Source organism: Choloepus didactylus, chromosome 9 (genome assembly GCF_015220235.1).
Source record: "Choloepus didactylus isolate mChoDid1 chromosome 9, mChoDid1.pri, whole genome shotgun sequence".
NCBI classification, from domain to species: domain Eukaryota; kingdom Metazoa; phylum Chordata; class Mammalia; order Pilosa; family Megalonychidae; genus Choloepus; species Choloepus didactylus.
Window position 1 is genome coordinate 131159639 of NC_051315.1, and position 14627 is coordinate 131174265.

At 43.4% G+C, this 14627-nt stretch overlaps 1 protein-coding gene across 4 annotated transcripts in view; it reads left to right on the forward strand.

Annotated features, from left to right (window-relative positions):
* The window catches only part of ESPNL (espin like), a 37901-nt gene that overhangs the window by 6761 nt on the left and 16513 nt on the right, over nt 1-14627 (forward strand). For all 4 annotated transcript variants that reach the window (XM_037849358.1, XM_037849359.1, XM_037849361.1 and 1 more), the window contains exon 4: nt 200-382. In XM_037849358.1, the coding sequence (XP_037705286.1) occupies nt 200-382 (183 nt within the window). The remainder of the gene's footprint in view (nt 1-199; nt 383-14627) is intronic.

Consider the following 14627-nt stretch of genomic DNA (forward strand, 5'->3'; position numbering starts at 1 on the left):
CCTCCAGGGCCTCGGGGGTCGGCCCCGCATTCCGGACAGGCACAGCCCGAGGTCGCCTCCCGCTCCTGCTCTGAGCCCCGGTGCCCCCCCACGGGCGCCGCTCCCCTCCGTCCTGCCTCCCTGGGGCCACCACGCCCACCCTCAGCCTGCAGGACCGTCTGTCCCTCGGCCCTGTTCTTCCTTCCTCTCCGCCCTCCAGGTCATGTTCACCGACATCGGCCTGACCGCGAGGGACAACGAGGGGGCCACGGTCCTGCACTTCGCTGCTCGCGGCGGGCACACGCCCATCCTGGACCGGCTCCTGCTGATGGGGGCTCCCGTCATGAGGGACTCCTGGGGGGGGACCCCGCTCCACGACGCGGCAGAGAACGGGCAGATGGAGGTATGGCTGGCGTGGGTGGGGGGCTGGCCCCGAGACGCAGATAGCTGTCATCGAGCATGTCCCAGGCCTGGGCACTCTGTAAAGATGTCACGTCTGCCTCAGGACAACCCTTTTTACCGCTAGGTAAACTGAGGCTCAGAGGGGTGGAGTCTCTCGCCCAAGGCCTAGTGGCAAAGGCAGGATCCAGACCTGGTGACGAGATCCCCGCCTCGTCCCCGCCACAGTGCTCCCTCCGTTCGTGGTCACATGCGGCCGCTGCCCGCCCAGCGGAGAGCAGGAGAGGCCAGTGGAGGACGATAGCCCCTTTGCTATTATCCAAATTAATCTCGGGGGCTCCCAAGGCTCAGACTCAGGGAAACGATATCCAGAACCCCCGAGCCGGCAGGCACGCTGCTCGCATACTGAGCGCCCCATCGGAGCTGGGGAGCGAGGGCTGCACGGCGCGTCGTGGGGACAGGTGCAGGCCCCTCGGAAGTGCTCCCCAGTTGGCTGCGTCATCATGCGCACGGCACAGCGGGGCTGAAGGAGCAGGGGCCGGGGTCCCATCGCGGCCGGGCTCCGGGAGGCCAGCGGCTCACGGCGGGGTGGGCGGAGGGCAGCTCCGGACGGGAGAGGATCTCTGTGCTGTTGTGGGTCAAGTCTTTATCCACCCCAGGGAGGGCCCCTGCCCCATGAGCACCTGGGGCTGCTGGTCCCGGCCTCCAGGTGTGAGGTTTAGTCCCCTGCCCCGTAGACCGCACGTCCCCCCAGCTGTGGGATGGAGACAGACGGAGGCGTCGCCGCATGCTGGGAGGGTGGGTAGACGGAGACGGGCTGGAGGTGCTGCTGAGCGGGTGTGGGCGCCGCCCCTGGGCCACCTGAACGGGGGCCTGGTCTAGGTGAGGCAGTGCAGAGTCCCCCTCCTCTCCTGTCCCCCCCAGGCCTCACCGGCACCTTCTCCAAAACGTGGGTCCATATGGTGCCACCATGGCTCCAGGGCTGCCCCGGGGCTGGGGCCTGCTGCCGCCTGGAGCTGGGACCAGGGGCCCCCAACCCCGACGAGGCTGGTTCAGTCGGGGGGCAGCCAAGAACCCCATCCCAGATGGCTCTTTCCAGCTGGAGGCGGAAGCACCCTGGTGGTCCAGCCCGGCACCCACAGCAGCGCTTCTGGAAACTGTCTCTCTGACTTGGGGCACTGAGGTCCCAAAGCCCCCTCCCCCCAGCGCTCCCCTCCCCCTGCACCTCCCTCACCGCGGCCCCTTCAGTCCACCACTGAGCCCTGCACGCTTGCACCCCTCAGCACTGTCTCCCCAGCCCCCCACCCCTAGATGAGGAGGGAACGGCGGGGAACCCCCTCAGCAGGCTCCCAGGGAAAAGAAAAGCCTGCGGATACCCCACATGGTGCTTTCTGTTCTGCTGCATTAAAAAAAGAAGCTGAGAAGGAGGGGACATGACGGGGAGGCCAGGGGTGCCTGGGGAAGGGGAAGGAAGGGGTCTGGGAAGAGGGGGCAGGTCCAGTCGGGGGTCCTCTGTACCTGCAGTTCTGGGGGGAGGGCTGGGTCCCAGTCAGACAACTCGGGGTGCGAGGGAGAGCACTGAGCTGAGCCGGTGCTGGGGGGCTCAGGCAGCCCCCTCTTGAGACCCCAGCTTCTCCTCCATAAGGGGGAGGGGTGACCCACCTCTGTGGTTTTCCATTTTTTTCCTTCTTTTTTTAAAGCAGCAAAATCTTTTTCTAAAATGAAATATTCTGTGGGGTCCATCACGTCAGACAGAAAAGTCAGGAGTCCTCCAGCTCCTCACTCTCCCTCAAGAGGGAAATAAAATCACTCAAGCCTCAGAGCTGAAAAACTCTTTCCTTTGAAATCGTTTTATTATGGAAATTTATGGGTCCAACCCTAACCTCCATTATCTCATGGCCAAGTCGGTTCCAGTTCTGGTTCTGTCTTCACCCAGCAGCTCACGCCCACCCACCGGGTCGTTTAAGAGCACGTCAGAGACATCACCCTGTGTCCTCCGTAGAGCCTTTAGCTGCCATCCCCGAGAGCTGGGGACTGTTGTCGGAGTCTGAATGAGGTCACATGTTGTTGATTTGTCTGCTAAGCTCTTTTACTCTGGTAACAGTTCCAGAAACATGCTTCATCCAGGAAATGGAGGCATAGCATTTGACTCTTCCTCATCTCCTTTTTAAAATAAACTTTTATTTTAGAATAGTTTAGACTAGTATTAGATTTGCAGAGACATTGAGAAGATATAGTACAGAGAATTCCCAAACACCCCACATCCATTTTCCCCTATTATTAACAGCTTACATTAGTATCCTGCGTCTGTCTTAATGCATGAACCAATACTGATTCATCATTGTTAACTGAAGTCTGTGCTTTATTCAGAATTCTTTAGTTTTTCTTAATGTCCTTTTTCTGTTCCAGGATCCCATCCCGGACACCACATTGCATTTAGTCATCATGTCTCCTTAGGCTACTCTTGGTTGTGACCACTTTTCTCCCTTTCTTAAAAACAAATTTCCAGAATAATGAGTTAGTGCCTTAACATCTTCCAGAGGGAGGCAATGATTATTTTAGCATATTTGACGTTTCAGTATATTACATTCTTTATTCTTTGGTGTGAATTACAATGATTTCTTTTTAAATGTTAAACCAACCTTGCATTCCTGGAATGAATCCAACCTGGTCATGACATATTATCCCTTTCATATATAGCTGCATTCAATTTGTTAACATTTTTTTAGGATTTTAGCCTCTATGTTCTTGAGTAAGAATGGCCTGCAATGTTCTTTTCTTGTTCTGTCCTTGTTGAATTTTGGAATCAAGTTTATGCTTGAATTAGGGAGTATTCTGCTTTTTCTATTCTTTAGGAAATTGTTACATTTCCTTAAATGTATTGTTGAATCCACTAATGAAGCTGTTCTAGTTTGCTAAAGCTGCCGTTATGCAAAGTGCCAGAAATGGATTTGTTTTTATAAAGGGGATTTATTATGGTACAGATTTATGGTTCTAAGGCCATAAAAGTGTCCAAACTAAGGCATCAACAAGAGGATACCTTCACTGAAGAAAGACTGTTGGCATCCGGAACACCTCTGTCAGCTGGGAAGACATGTGGCTGGCGTCTGTTCCCAGTTTCAGGTTTCCAAATGGCTTTCTCCAAAGTGTTCCTGGGCTTCTGTCTCTCTTGGCTTCTCTCAGCTCTCTGCTTGGTTCTTGTGCCAGTTTGGATGTATTATGTCCCCCAAAACACCATGTTCTTTGATGCAGACTTGTGTGGGCAGACGTATTAGTGTTGATTAGATTGTAATTCTTTGAGTGTTTCCATGGAGATGCGACCCACCCAACTGTAGGTGATAACTCTGATTAGATAATTTCCATGGAGGTGTGGCCCTGCCCATTCAGCGTGGGCCTTGATTAGTTTACTAGAGCACTATATAAGCTCAGACAGAAGGAGCGAGATTGCTTCAGCCAAAAGGGACACTTTGAAGAATGAACAGAAGCTGAAAGAGGAACTGCTGTTTACAGAGACATTTTGGAGACAGCCTTTGAAAGCAGACTTTTGCTTTGGAGAAGCTAAGAGAGGACAAACACCCCATTTTTCAGGAGCTGCAGCCTAGAGAGGAACATCTTGGGAGAAATCCATTTTGAAACCAGAACTCTGGAGCAGATGCCAGCCATATGTCTTCCCAGCTAACAGAGGTTTTCCAGATGCCATTGGCCTTTCTCCAGTGAAGGTACCCCATTACCTTGGACACTTTATGGCTTAAGACTGTAACTTTGTAACCAAATAAACCCTCTTTATAAAAGCCAATCCATTTCTGGTATTTGCTTAATGGCAGCATTAGCAAACTGGAACAGTTTTTCTGGGGTGTTTCTCTCTAAGCATCTGGGCAGCTTCCTTTAGCTTCTCCAGGGTAAACTCTGGGCTTCATCTCTTAGCTTAGCATCTCCATATGTCCTTCTGTCTATATTTCCAAGCATCTGGGTCTGTGTCAGCTCTTAGCTTCTCCCAGGGGCAAACTCTGGATTACATATCTTAACTTCTCTCCAAAATGTCTCTCTCAGCTCTCTTAAGGACTCCAGTGATCTAATTAAGACCCACCCCGAATGGGAAGGTTCATATCTCCATGGAAATAATCTAATCAAAAGGTCTCATCCACAGTTGGGTGAGACACATCTCCATAGAAACACTCAATCAAAAGGTTCCACCCCACAAAGATTGGATTAAAAGATCATAGCTCTTCTGGGGTCCATAAAAGTTTCAACCTGGCACAGAAGCCATCTGGATCTGGAATTTTCTTTGAGGGGAGACTTTTAATCACTAATTCAATTTATTTAATTATAGAACTATTAGAGTTTTCTATTTCTTTTTTGTTGGTTTTGATAAGTTACATTTTTCTAGAGATTTTTTTCTGGAAATGTTCCAAGAATCTATTTCATCTAAATTGTCAAATGTATTGGCATAAAGCTATTCATAATAGCTTCATTATTCTTTATTGCCTATTGGGTATTGCCCTGTTTTTTTATTCCTGATATGGGTTATTTTTGCCTTTATTTTTTTGTCTATCAGCCTCACCAGGGGTTACTCTGTATTATTCAGTTTTTCAAACAGTCAGGTTTCAACTTTGCTATTTCTAATATATGTATATTTTCTATTTCATTAATATCTGTGTTTGTCTATTTTTCTGCTCTCTGTTCTAACTTTTTGAGATGGATAGTTACCTCACTTATTTTCACCTTTTTTTTTTCTTTTTTAATATATATTATTAAGGCTATGAATTTCCCTCTAAGTACTGATTTAGCTGTAACCCACGTTTTCCTAATTGTTTAGTTAAAAATATTTTCTAATTCCCATTTTGATTCTTCTTTGACCCACAGATTAATCAGAAGTGTTTTTCTTAATTTCCAAACATATGAAGCTTTTCCATTGATCTGTTACTGATTTCTGTCCTAATTGCATTATGGGCAGAGACTATACTCTGATGGTTTCAGTACTTGGCTCTTTGCTATCACCTATGTTGTGGCTCAGTGAATGGTTAATTTTTATAAATTTTCAGTGTGTTCTTAAGAAGAATGGATAGCCTGTGAGTTGTTTTAAAATTGCTTGACAGAGATATGTTGAAAACCTCTCACTGTGATTATGGATTTGTCTGTGTTTCCCTCTATCCAGTCACTTTTTGTTTTATGTGTTTTAAAGCCATGTCTTTGGCCTATTTTGGCTGATATTACTATAGATACCCTAGCTTTCTTTCTGTTAATTCTTTGCTTGGTATATCTTTTTCCATACTTTTGCTTTCAGCCTTCTATCTCCCATTGAATTACCTGTGCTGACCAGATACCAGAAATGCTTTTTTTTTTTTTTTTTTTTTTTTTTTTTGGCCAGTCTGACAATCTTTGTCTTTTGGTGCATTTGTTCCATTTATAGCAAGTGTAATACTAATATTTTGGAGTTTATTTTTGCCCTCTTGGTTTATGCTCTTTATCTATCTTTCCTAGTCCATGTTTCTTTTCCTGTCGTATCTTCTGTGTCAGCTCAGGTCTCCAAGAAGCAGAGGCCAGGGAGGGGTTAGAGGTGCAGGGGATTTATTGAAGGAAACACCTGTGGGAGGAGATGGTGTGCATATGGGGGAGGAGCTGAGGGCTGGGAGAGGTGCACCTAATGCAGAGAGGGGTACAGAACACAGCCGCGGGGGGCATCTGTCAGTTCCACTCCCTGCAGCTGGAGACCTGAGAGGCACGTTTCCCTGCCTCCCACATGTCCCTTTGGATTGAAAAAAAAAAAAAAATCATTTCCCTGTTCTCCCTCTCCTAGATTAGAATGTGGGCCCTCTATTTCTGTGCTTTTAGCAGTTACCCTAAAATTGCAACTCAAATCCTTAACTTATTCAGGTCTAATATTAATCTATTCTTTCACCCTGCTCCCACACAACACAAGATTCCCGCAACCCTTGTGTGTTTTACCTTCCTCCTGAATGATACACCATTTTTATGTTTTATTTCTACAGTTTTTAGAATCCCATTTGATACTACCATTTTTTTAATGATAGTAAATGATAGTAAATGGTAGTGGTCATTTAGACTTAGCCACAAATCTACCACTTCTTTCATCTTCCTTCCTTCTTTCATTTCAGGCCTTCCATGTGAAATCCCTTTCCTTTGGTCTGAAGTAAATGTGTTAGATCTTCCCTTCGTGTGAGTTTGCTGCCAGCAAATTCTTTGTTTTGTTTGTTTGCCTGGAAGCAGTTTTATTTCATCGTCAATATTGAAGAAGAGTTTTGCTGGATACAGAATTGTAGCTTGACAGTTTCCAATTGTTTTCTTTCTGCACTTTGAAAACAGCACTCATTGCCCTCTGGCTTCCGGTGCTGCTACTGGGATATCATCTTTTGAAGAGAATCTCTTTTTCTCTTGTTACTTTTTTTTTTTTTTTAATTAAATTCAGCTTTATTGAGATATATTCACATACCATATAATCATCTATGGTGTACAATCAACTGTTCACAGTACCATCATATAGTTATGCATTCATCACCCCAATCTATTTTTTTTTTTAATCATCATTTTATTGAGATATATTCACATACCACGCAGTCATACAAAACAAATTGTACTTTCGATTGTTTACAGTACCATTACATAGTTGTACATTCATCACCTAAATCAATCCCTGACACCTTCATTAGCACACACACAAAAATAACAAGAATAATAATTAGAGTGAAAAAGAGCAATTGAAGTAAAAAAGAACACTAGGTACCTTTGTCTGTTTGTTTGCTTCCCCTACTTTTCTACACATCGATCCATAAACTAGACAAAGTGGAGTTTGGTCCTTATGGCATTCCCAATCCCACTGTCACCCCTCATAAGCTACATTTTTATACAACTGTCTTCGAGATTCATGGGTTCTGGGTTGTAGTTTAATAGTTTCAGGTATCCACCACCAGCTACCCCAATTCTTTAGAACCTAAAAAAGGTTGTCTAAAGTGTGCGTAAGAGTGCCCACCAGAGTGATCTCTCGGCTCGTTTTGGAATCTCTCTGCCACTGAAGCTTATTTCATTTCCTTTCACATCCCCCTTTTGGTCAAGAAGATGTTCTCCATCCCACGATGCCGGGTCTACATTCCTCCCCGGGAGTCATATTCCACGTTGCCAGGGAGATTCACTTCCCTGGGTGTCTGATCCCACGTAGGGGGGGAGGGCAGTGATTTCACCTTTCAAGTTGGCTTAGCCAGAGAGAGAGGGCCACATCTGAGCAACAAAGAGGCATTCTGGAGGAGACTCTTAGGCACAAATACAGGGAGGCCTAGCCTCTCCTTTGCAGCAACCGTCTTCCCAAGGGTAAAACTTATGGTAGAGGGCTCAACCCATCAAACCACCAGTCCCCTATGTCTGTGGTCATGTTAGCAACCATGGAGGTGGGGTAGGCGAATACCCCTGCATTCTCCACAGGCTCCTCAAGGGGGCACTACATCGTTTTGTTTTTTTTTTTTTTTCCCTTGTTTGTCTTTTTTCTTTTTTTTTTTTTTTTTAACTTTCCCTTCTTTTTTCAAATCAACTGTATGAAAAAAAAAGTTAAAAAGAAAACAAACATACAATAAAAGAACATTTCAAAGAGACCATAGCAAGGGAGTAAGAAAAAGACAACTAACCTAAGATAACTGCTTAACTTCCAACATGTTCCTACTTTACCCCAAGAAGTTACATACTATAGCAACATTTCAGTGAACTTGTTCCTACTACATCCATCAGAAATTAACAGACCATAGTCATTTCTGGGCATCCCCAGAACGTTAAATAGCTTATCTGTTCTTCTTGGATTATTGTTCCCCCCTTCCTTAATTGCTCTCTACTGCTAGTTCCCCTACATTCTACATTATAAACCATTTGTTTTACATTTTTCAAAGTTCACATTAGTGGTAGCATATAATATTTCTCTTTTTGTGCCTGGCTTATTTCGCTCAGCATTATGTCTTCAAGGTTCATCCATGTTGTCATATGTTTCACCAGCTCGTTCCTTCTTACTGCCGCGTAGTATTCCATCGTGTGTATATACCACATTTTATTTATCCACTCATCTGTTGATGGACATTTGGGTTGTTTCCATCTCTTGGCAATTGTGAATAATGCTGCTATGAACATTGGCGTGCAGATATCTGTTCGTGTCACTGCTTTCCGATCTTCCGGGTATATCCCGAGAAGTGCAATCGCTGGATCGAATGGTAGCTCTATCTCTAGTTTTCTAAGGAACTGCCAGACTGACTTCCAGAGTGGCTGAACCATTATACAGTCCCACCAACAATGAATAAGAGTTCCAATTTCTCCACATCCCCTCCAGCATTTGTAGTTTCCTGTTTGTTTAATGGCAGCCATTCTAATCGGTGTTAGATGGTATCTCATTGTGGTCTTAATTTGCATCTCTCTAATAGCTAGTGAAGCTGAACATTTTTTCATGTGTTTCTTGGCCATTTGTATTTCCTCTTCAGAGAACTGTCTTTTCATATCTTTTGCCCATTTTATAATTGGGCTGTCTGTACTATTGTCATTGAGTTGTAGGATTTCTTTGTATATGCAAGATATCAGTCTTTTGTCAGATACATGGTTTCCAAAAATTTTTTCCCATTGAGTTGGCTGCCTCTTTACCTTTTTGAGAAATTCCTTTGAGGTGCAGAAACTTCTAAGCTTGAGGAGTTCCCATTTATCTATTTTCTCTTTTGTTGCTTGTGCTTTGGGTGTAAAGTCTAGGAAGTGGCCTCCTAATACAAGGTCTTGAAGATGTTTTCCTACATTATCTTCTAGGAGTTTAATGGTACTTTGTTTTATATTGAGATCTTTGGTCCATTTTGAGTTAATTTTTGTGTAGGGGGTGAGGTAGGGGTCCTCTTTCATTCTTTTGGATATGGATATCCAACTCTCCCAGCCCCATTTGTTGAAAAGACCATTATGGCTCAGTTCGGTGACTTTGGGGGCCTTATCAAAGATCAGTCGGCCATAGATCTGAGGGTCTATCTCTGAATTCTCAATTCGATTCCATTGATCTATATGTCTATCTTTGTGCCAGTACCATGCTGTTTTGGCAACTGTGGCTTTATAATAAGCTTCAAAGTCAGGGAGTGTAAGTCCTCCCACTTCGTTTTTCTTTTTTAAAGTGTCTTTAGCAATTCGAGGCATCTTCCCTTTCCAAATAAATTTGATAACTAGCTTTTCCAAGTCTGCAAAGTAGGTTGTTGGAATTTTGATTGGGATTGCATTGAATCTGTAGATGAGTTTGGGTAGAATTGACATCTTAATGACATTTAGCCTTCCTATCCATGAACATGGAATATTTTTCCATCTTTTAAGGTCCCCTTCTATTTCTTTTAGTAGAGTTATGTAGTTTTCTTTGTATAGGTCTTTTACATCTTTGATTAAGTTGATTCCTAGGTACTTGATTTTTTTAGTTGCTATTGAAAATGGTATCTTTTTCTTGAGTGTCTCTTCAGTTTGTTCATTTCTAGCATATAGAAACATTACTGACTTATGTGCATTAATCTTGTATCCCGCTACTTTGCTAAATTTGTTTATTAGCTCTAGTAGGTGTATCGTTGATTTCTCAGGGTTTTCTAGATATAAGATCATATCATCTGCAAACAATGACAGTTTTACTTCTTCTTTTCCAATTTGGATGCCTTTTATTTCTTTGTCTTGCCGGATTGCCCTGGCTAGCACTTCCAGCACAATGTTGAATAACAGTGGTGACAGCGGGCATCCTTGTCTTGTTCCTGATCTTAGAGGGAAGGCTTTCAGTCTCTCACCATTGAGTACTATGCTGGCTGTGGGTTTTTCATATATGCTCTTTATCATGTTGAGGAAGTTTCCTTCAATTCCTACCTTTTGAAGTGTTTTTATCAAAAACGGATGTTGGATTTTGTCAAATGCTTTTTCAGCATCTATTGAGATGATCAATTGATTTTTCCCTTTCGAGTTTTTAATGTGTTGTAATACATTGATTGTTTTTCTTATGTTGAACCATCCTTGCATGCCTGGAATGAACCCCACTTGGTCATGGTGTATGATTTTTTTAATGTGTCTTTGGATTCGATTTGCAAGTATTTTGTTGAGGATTTTTGCATCTATATTCATTAGGGAGATTGGCCGGTAGTTTTCCTTTTTTGTAGCATCTTTGCCTGGTTTTGGTATTAGATTGATGTTAGCTTCATAAAATGAGTTAGGTAGTGTTCCATTTTTTTCAATGTTTTTGAAAGAGTTTGAGTAAGATTGGTGTCAGTTCTTTCTGGAAAGTTTGGTAGAATTCCCCTGTGAAGCCATCTGGCCCTGGGCATTTATTTGTGGGAAGATTTTTGATGACTGATTGGATCTCTTTGCTTGTGATGGGTTGGTTGAGGTCTTCTATTTCTTCTCTGGTCAGTCTAGGTTGTTCATATGTTTCCAGGAAATTGTCCATTTCTTCTACATTATCCAGTTTGTTGCCATACAGTTGTTCATAATATCCTCTTATAATTTTTTTAATTTCTTCAGGATCTGCAGTTATGTCACCTTTTTCATTCATTATTTTGTTTATATGGGTCTTCTCTCTTTTTGATTTTGTCAGTCTAGCTAGGGGCTTGTCAATCTTGTTGATCTTCTCAAAGAACCAACTTTTGGTGATATTTATCCTTTCTATTGTTTTTTTGTTCTCTATGTCATTTATTTCTGCTTTAATCCTTGTTATTTCTTTTCTTGTACTTGGTTTAGGATTGGTTTGCTGTTCATTTTCTAGCTTCTTCAGTTGATCCATTAGTTCTTTGATTTTGGCTCTTTCTTCCTTTTAATATATGCGTTTAGTGCTATAAATTTCCCCCTTAGCACTGCTTTTGCTGCATCCCATAGGTTTTGGTATGTTGTGTTCTCATTTTCATTCGTCTCTATATATTTAGCAATTTCTCTTGCTATTTCTTCTTTAACCCACTGATTGTTTAGGAGTGTGTTGTTTAACCTCCAGGTATTTGTGAATTTTCTAAGTCTCTGATGGTTATTGACTTCTAATTGTATTCCATTGTGGTCAGAGAATGTGCTTTGAATAATTTCAATCTTTTTAAATTTATTGAGGCTTGTTTTATGTCCCAGCATATGATCTATTCTGGAGAAAGTTCCGTGAGCACTAGAAAAGTATGTGTATCCTGTTGATTTGGGATGTAATGTCCTGTAGATGTCTGTTAAATCTAATTCATTTATCAGATTGTTTAGGTTTTCAATTTCCTTATTGGTCTTCTGTCTGGTTGATCTATCTATAGGAGAGAGTGATGTGTTGAAGTCTCCCACAATTATTGTGGAAACATCAATTGCTTCCTTTAGTTTTGCCAATGTTTCTCTCATGTATTTTGTGGCACCTTGATTGGGTGCATAGACATTTACGATTGTTATTTCTTCTTGCTGAATTGCCCCTTTTATTAGTATGTAGTGGCCTTCTTTGTCTCTCAAAACATCCCTGCATTTGAAGTCTATTTTATCTGAGATTAAAATTGCTACACCTGCTTTCTTTTGGCTGTAGCTTGCATGAAATATTTTTTTCCATCCTTTCACTTTCAGTTTCTTTGTGTCCCTGTGTCTAAGATGAGTCTCTTGTATGCAACATATTGATGGTTCATTTTTTTTGATCCATTCTGCGAATCTATATCTTTTAATTGGGGAGTTTAATCCATTTACATTCAACGTTAAAACCGTGAAGGCATTTCTTGAATCGGCCATCTATCCTTTGGATTATGTTTGCCATATTTTTCCCTCTCTCTATTAATATCCTTTATTGTACCCATACCGAATCTCTTTAGTACTGAACCTTTCTCCAAGTCTCTCTGTCCTGTCTTTGTTTCTCTGTCTGTAGGGCTCCCTTTAGTATCTCCAGTAGGGCAGGTCTCTTGTTAGCAAATTCTCTCAGCATTTCTTTGTCTGTGAAAAATTTAAGCTCTCCCTCAAATTTGAAGGAGAGCTTTGCTGGATAAAGTATTCTTGGCTGGAAATTCCTCTCACTCAGAATTTTAAATATATCGTGCCACTGCCTTCTCGCCTCCATGGTGGCTGCTGAGTAGTCACTACTTAGTCTTATGCTGTTTCCTTTGTATGTGGTGAATTGCTTTTCTCTTGCTGCTTTCAGAACTTGCTCCTTCTCTTCTATGTTTGACAGTGTGATCAGTATATGTCTCGGAGTGGGTTTTTTTGGATTTATTCTATTTGGAGTTCGCTGAGCATTTATGATTTGTGTATTTATGTTGTTTAGAAGATTTGGGAAGTTTTCCCCAACAATTTCTTTGAATACTCTTCCTAGACCTTTACCCTTTTCTTCCCCTCTGGGACACCAATGAGTCTTATATTCGGACGTTTCATATTATCTATCATATCCCTGAGGTCCATTTCGAGTTTTTCAATTTTTTTCCCCATTCTTTCTTTTATGTTTTCATTTTCCATTCTGTCATCTTCCAGGTCACTGATTCGTTGTTCAACTTCCTCTAGTCTTGTACTATGAGTGTCCAGAATCTTTTTAATTTGGTCAACAGTTTCTTTAATTTCCATAAGATCATCCATTTTTTTATTTAGTCTTGCAATGTCTTCTTTATGCTCTTCTAGGGTCTTCTTGATTTCCTTCATATCCCGTACTAGGGTCTCATTGTTCATCTTTAGTTCTTTGAGTAGCTGCTCTAGGTGTGTCTCTTCTGGTCTTTTGATTTGGGTGCTTGGGCTTGGGTTATCCATATCGTCTGGTTTTTTCATATGCTTTATAATTTTCTGTTGTTTTTGGCCTCGTGGCATTTGCTGACCTTGATAGGGTTCTTTTAGGGTTTGTAGACCAGTTGAAGTCCTTATCTCTAATTTATCAGATCTACAGCTTTGTGGAGTACACTTTCTCTAACTAACCAGCAGGTGGCGTCCACGAGCCACCTGTTCTCCACAAGCCAGATCTCCCCTGCTTAGCCTTTTTGGTGAGTGGGGGAGTGAGTCTTGTGGGGCCCAATTGGTGTCCCAAGCTTGCGTGTGTAGTTGGTGTTGCCTGCCCTGTATGTGGGGCGTGTTTCTGGGCAGTCGGGGAGGGGGGGTGGCCCTAACAATCAAATCTCCCTGATGATCCTAGAGTTTTAAAGCTGCTGCAATAGTCTAATCCTTCAGTTCAGTCCTGCCACAGTTTGTCTCTGCCACTGACCCACAAGTCTTTGGTATTGGCGTATGGCTCCTGAGACTTGCAAGTGGGCCCCTCTTCCAGGCTGTGCACCCCGGGTCCTCTGTTGAGGGATGACTGTGCTATGTCACAGGTGAGTGCCGTCCCCCCAGGGCAGTTCTGGGCTGCTGGGCTGTGTTGGGAGGCTCCCAGTCTGCTCAAATGATGGCTGAATGGGGCTCTGTTAATTCACACTGCTCCCCCTTCCCAGCTCTGGGACATTCAGCTGAGGTTGCAGGGAAGGCTAATGTCCACGCCCAGTTTTGTGGTGTGTGCCTGTTATTTGAAGCACTTCCGTCACACTGGGTTGTCTGGGGCAGCTCTGGGCTATGGGGCTGGCGATGGGCAGGAGTGTCCCCTGTCCACCAGGATGGTGGCTGTGAGCGGACACCCCCCTTTTCTTGGGAAGTTGTGTTGTTTAGTGAATTTTCTTAGCCACTGGATTATTGCCTTTTGTCTCAGAGCTCTCTTAGTTCTGCTCTTGACTTGACGTGCCCAAATTTCAATTCTTTGAAGCTTTCTGTATTGAGCTTCTTAGAGTAATTGTTTTAGAAAAAGCAAAAAGGATTTAAAAAAAAAAAAAAAAAAAAAAAAAAAAAAACGGCCCTCCTCAGAGATCTAATGGGTTATTGAAATGCTAATAGACAAAGCAACCAGGGCCATTAAGGAAAGGTGCCCAGGGTAGAGAGATCAGCCTTGCTTCGGGATTTGCATATGCGCCTCAAGGCCTGATCTCCGCCCTTCCCCTTTCTGTGTTCACCAGAACTCCAAAAATCCTCTGCTTTTATTTTGGAGTTTTTCGTGTTGTTTTTTTTCTATGCCTGTCTCCTCTCTGCTGGGCTGGCTGCTCTCAGAGTCTCTGGTGTCTGGCCTCAGTTTATCTATGGTTGGAGTTTGAATCAGTAGAATGAGTTTCCGGTAAGAGCAGCCACTGCAATTCTCCCTTCTCCTTCCCGGAGCTGACAGCCCCTCCTCCCCCGGGACTGAGCCTGGCAGGGAGGGGCGCGGGTCCCCTGGCCGCAAAAACTTACAGATTTCGCTGATCTCAGCAGTTCCACGTTTTCATGAGTGTTGTATGAAG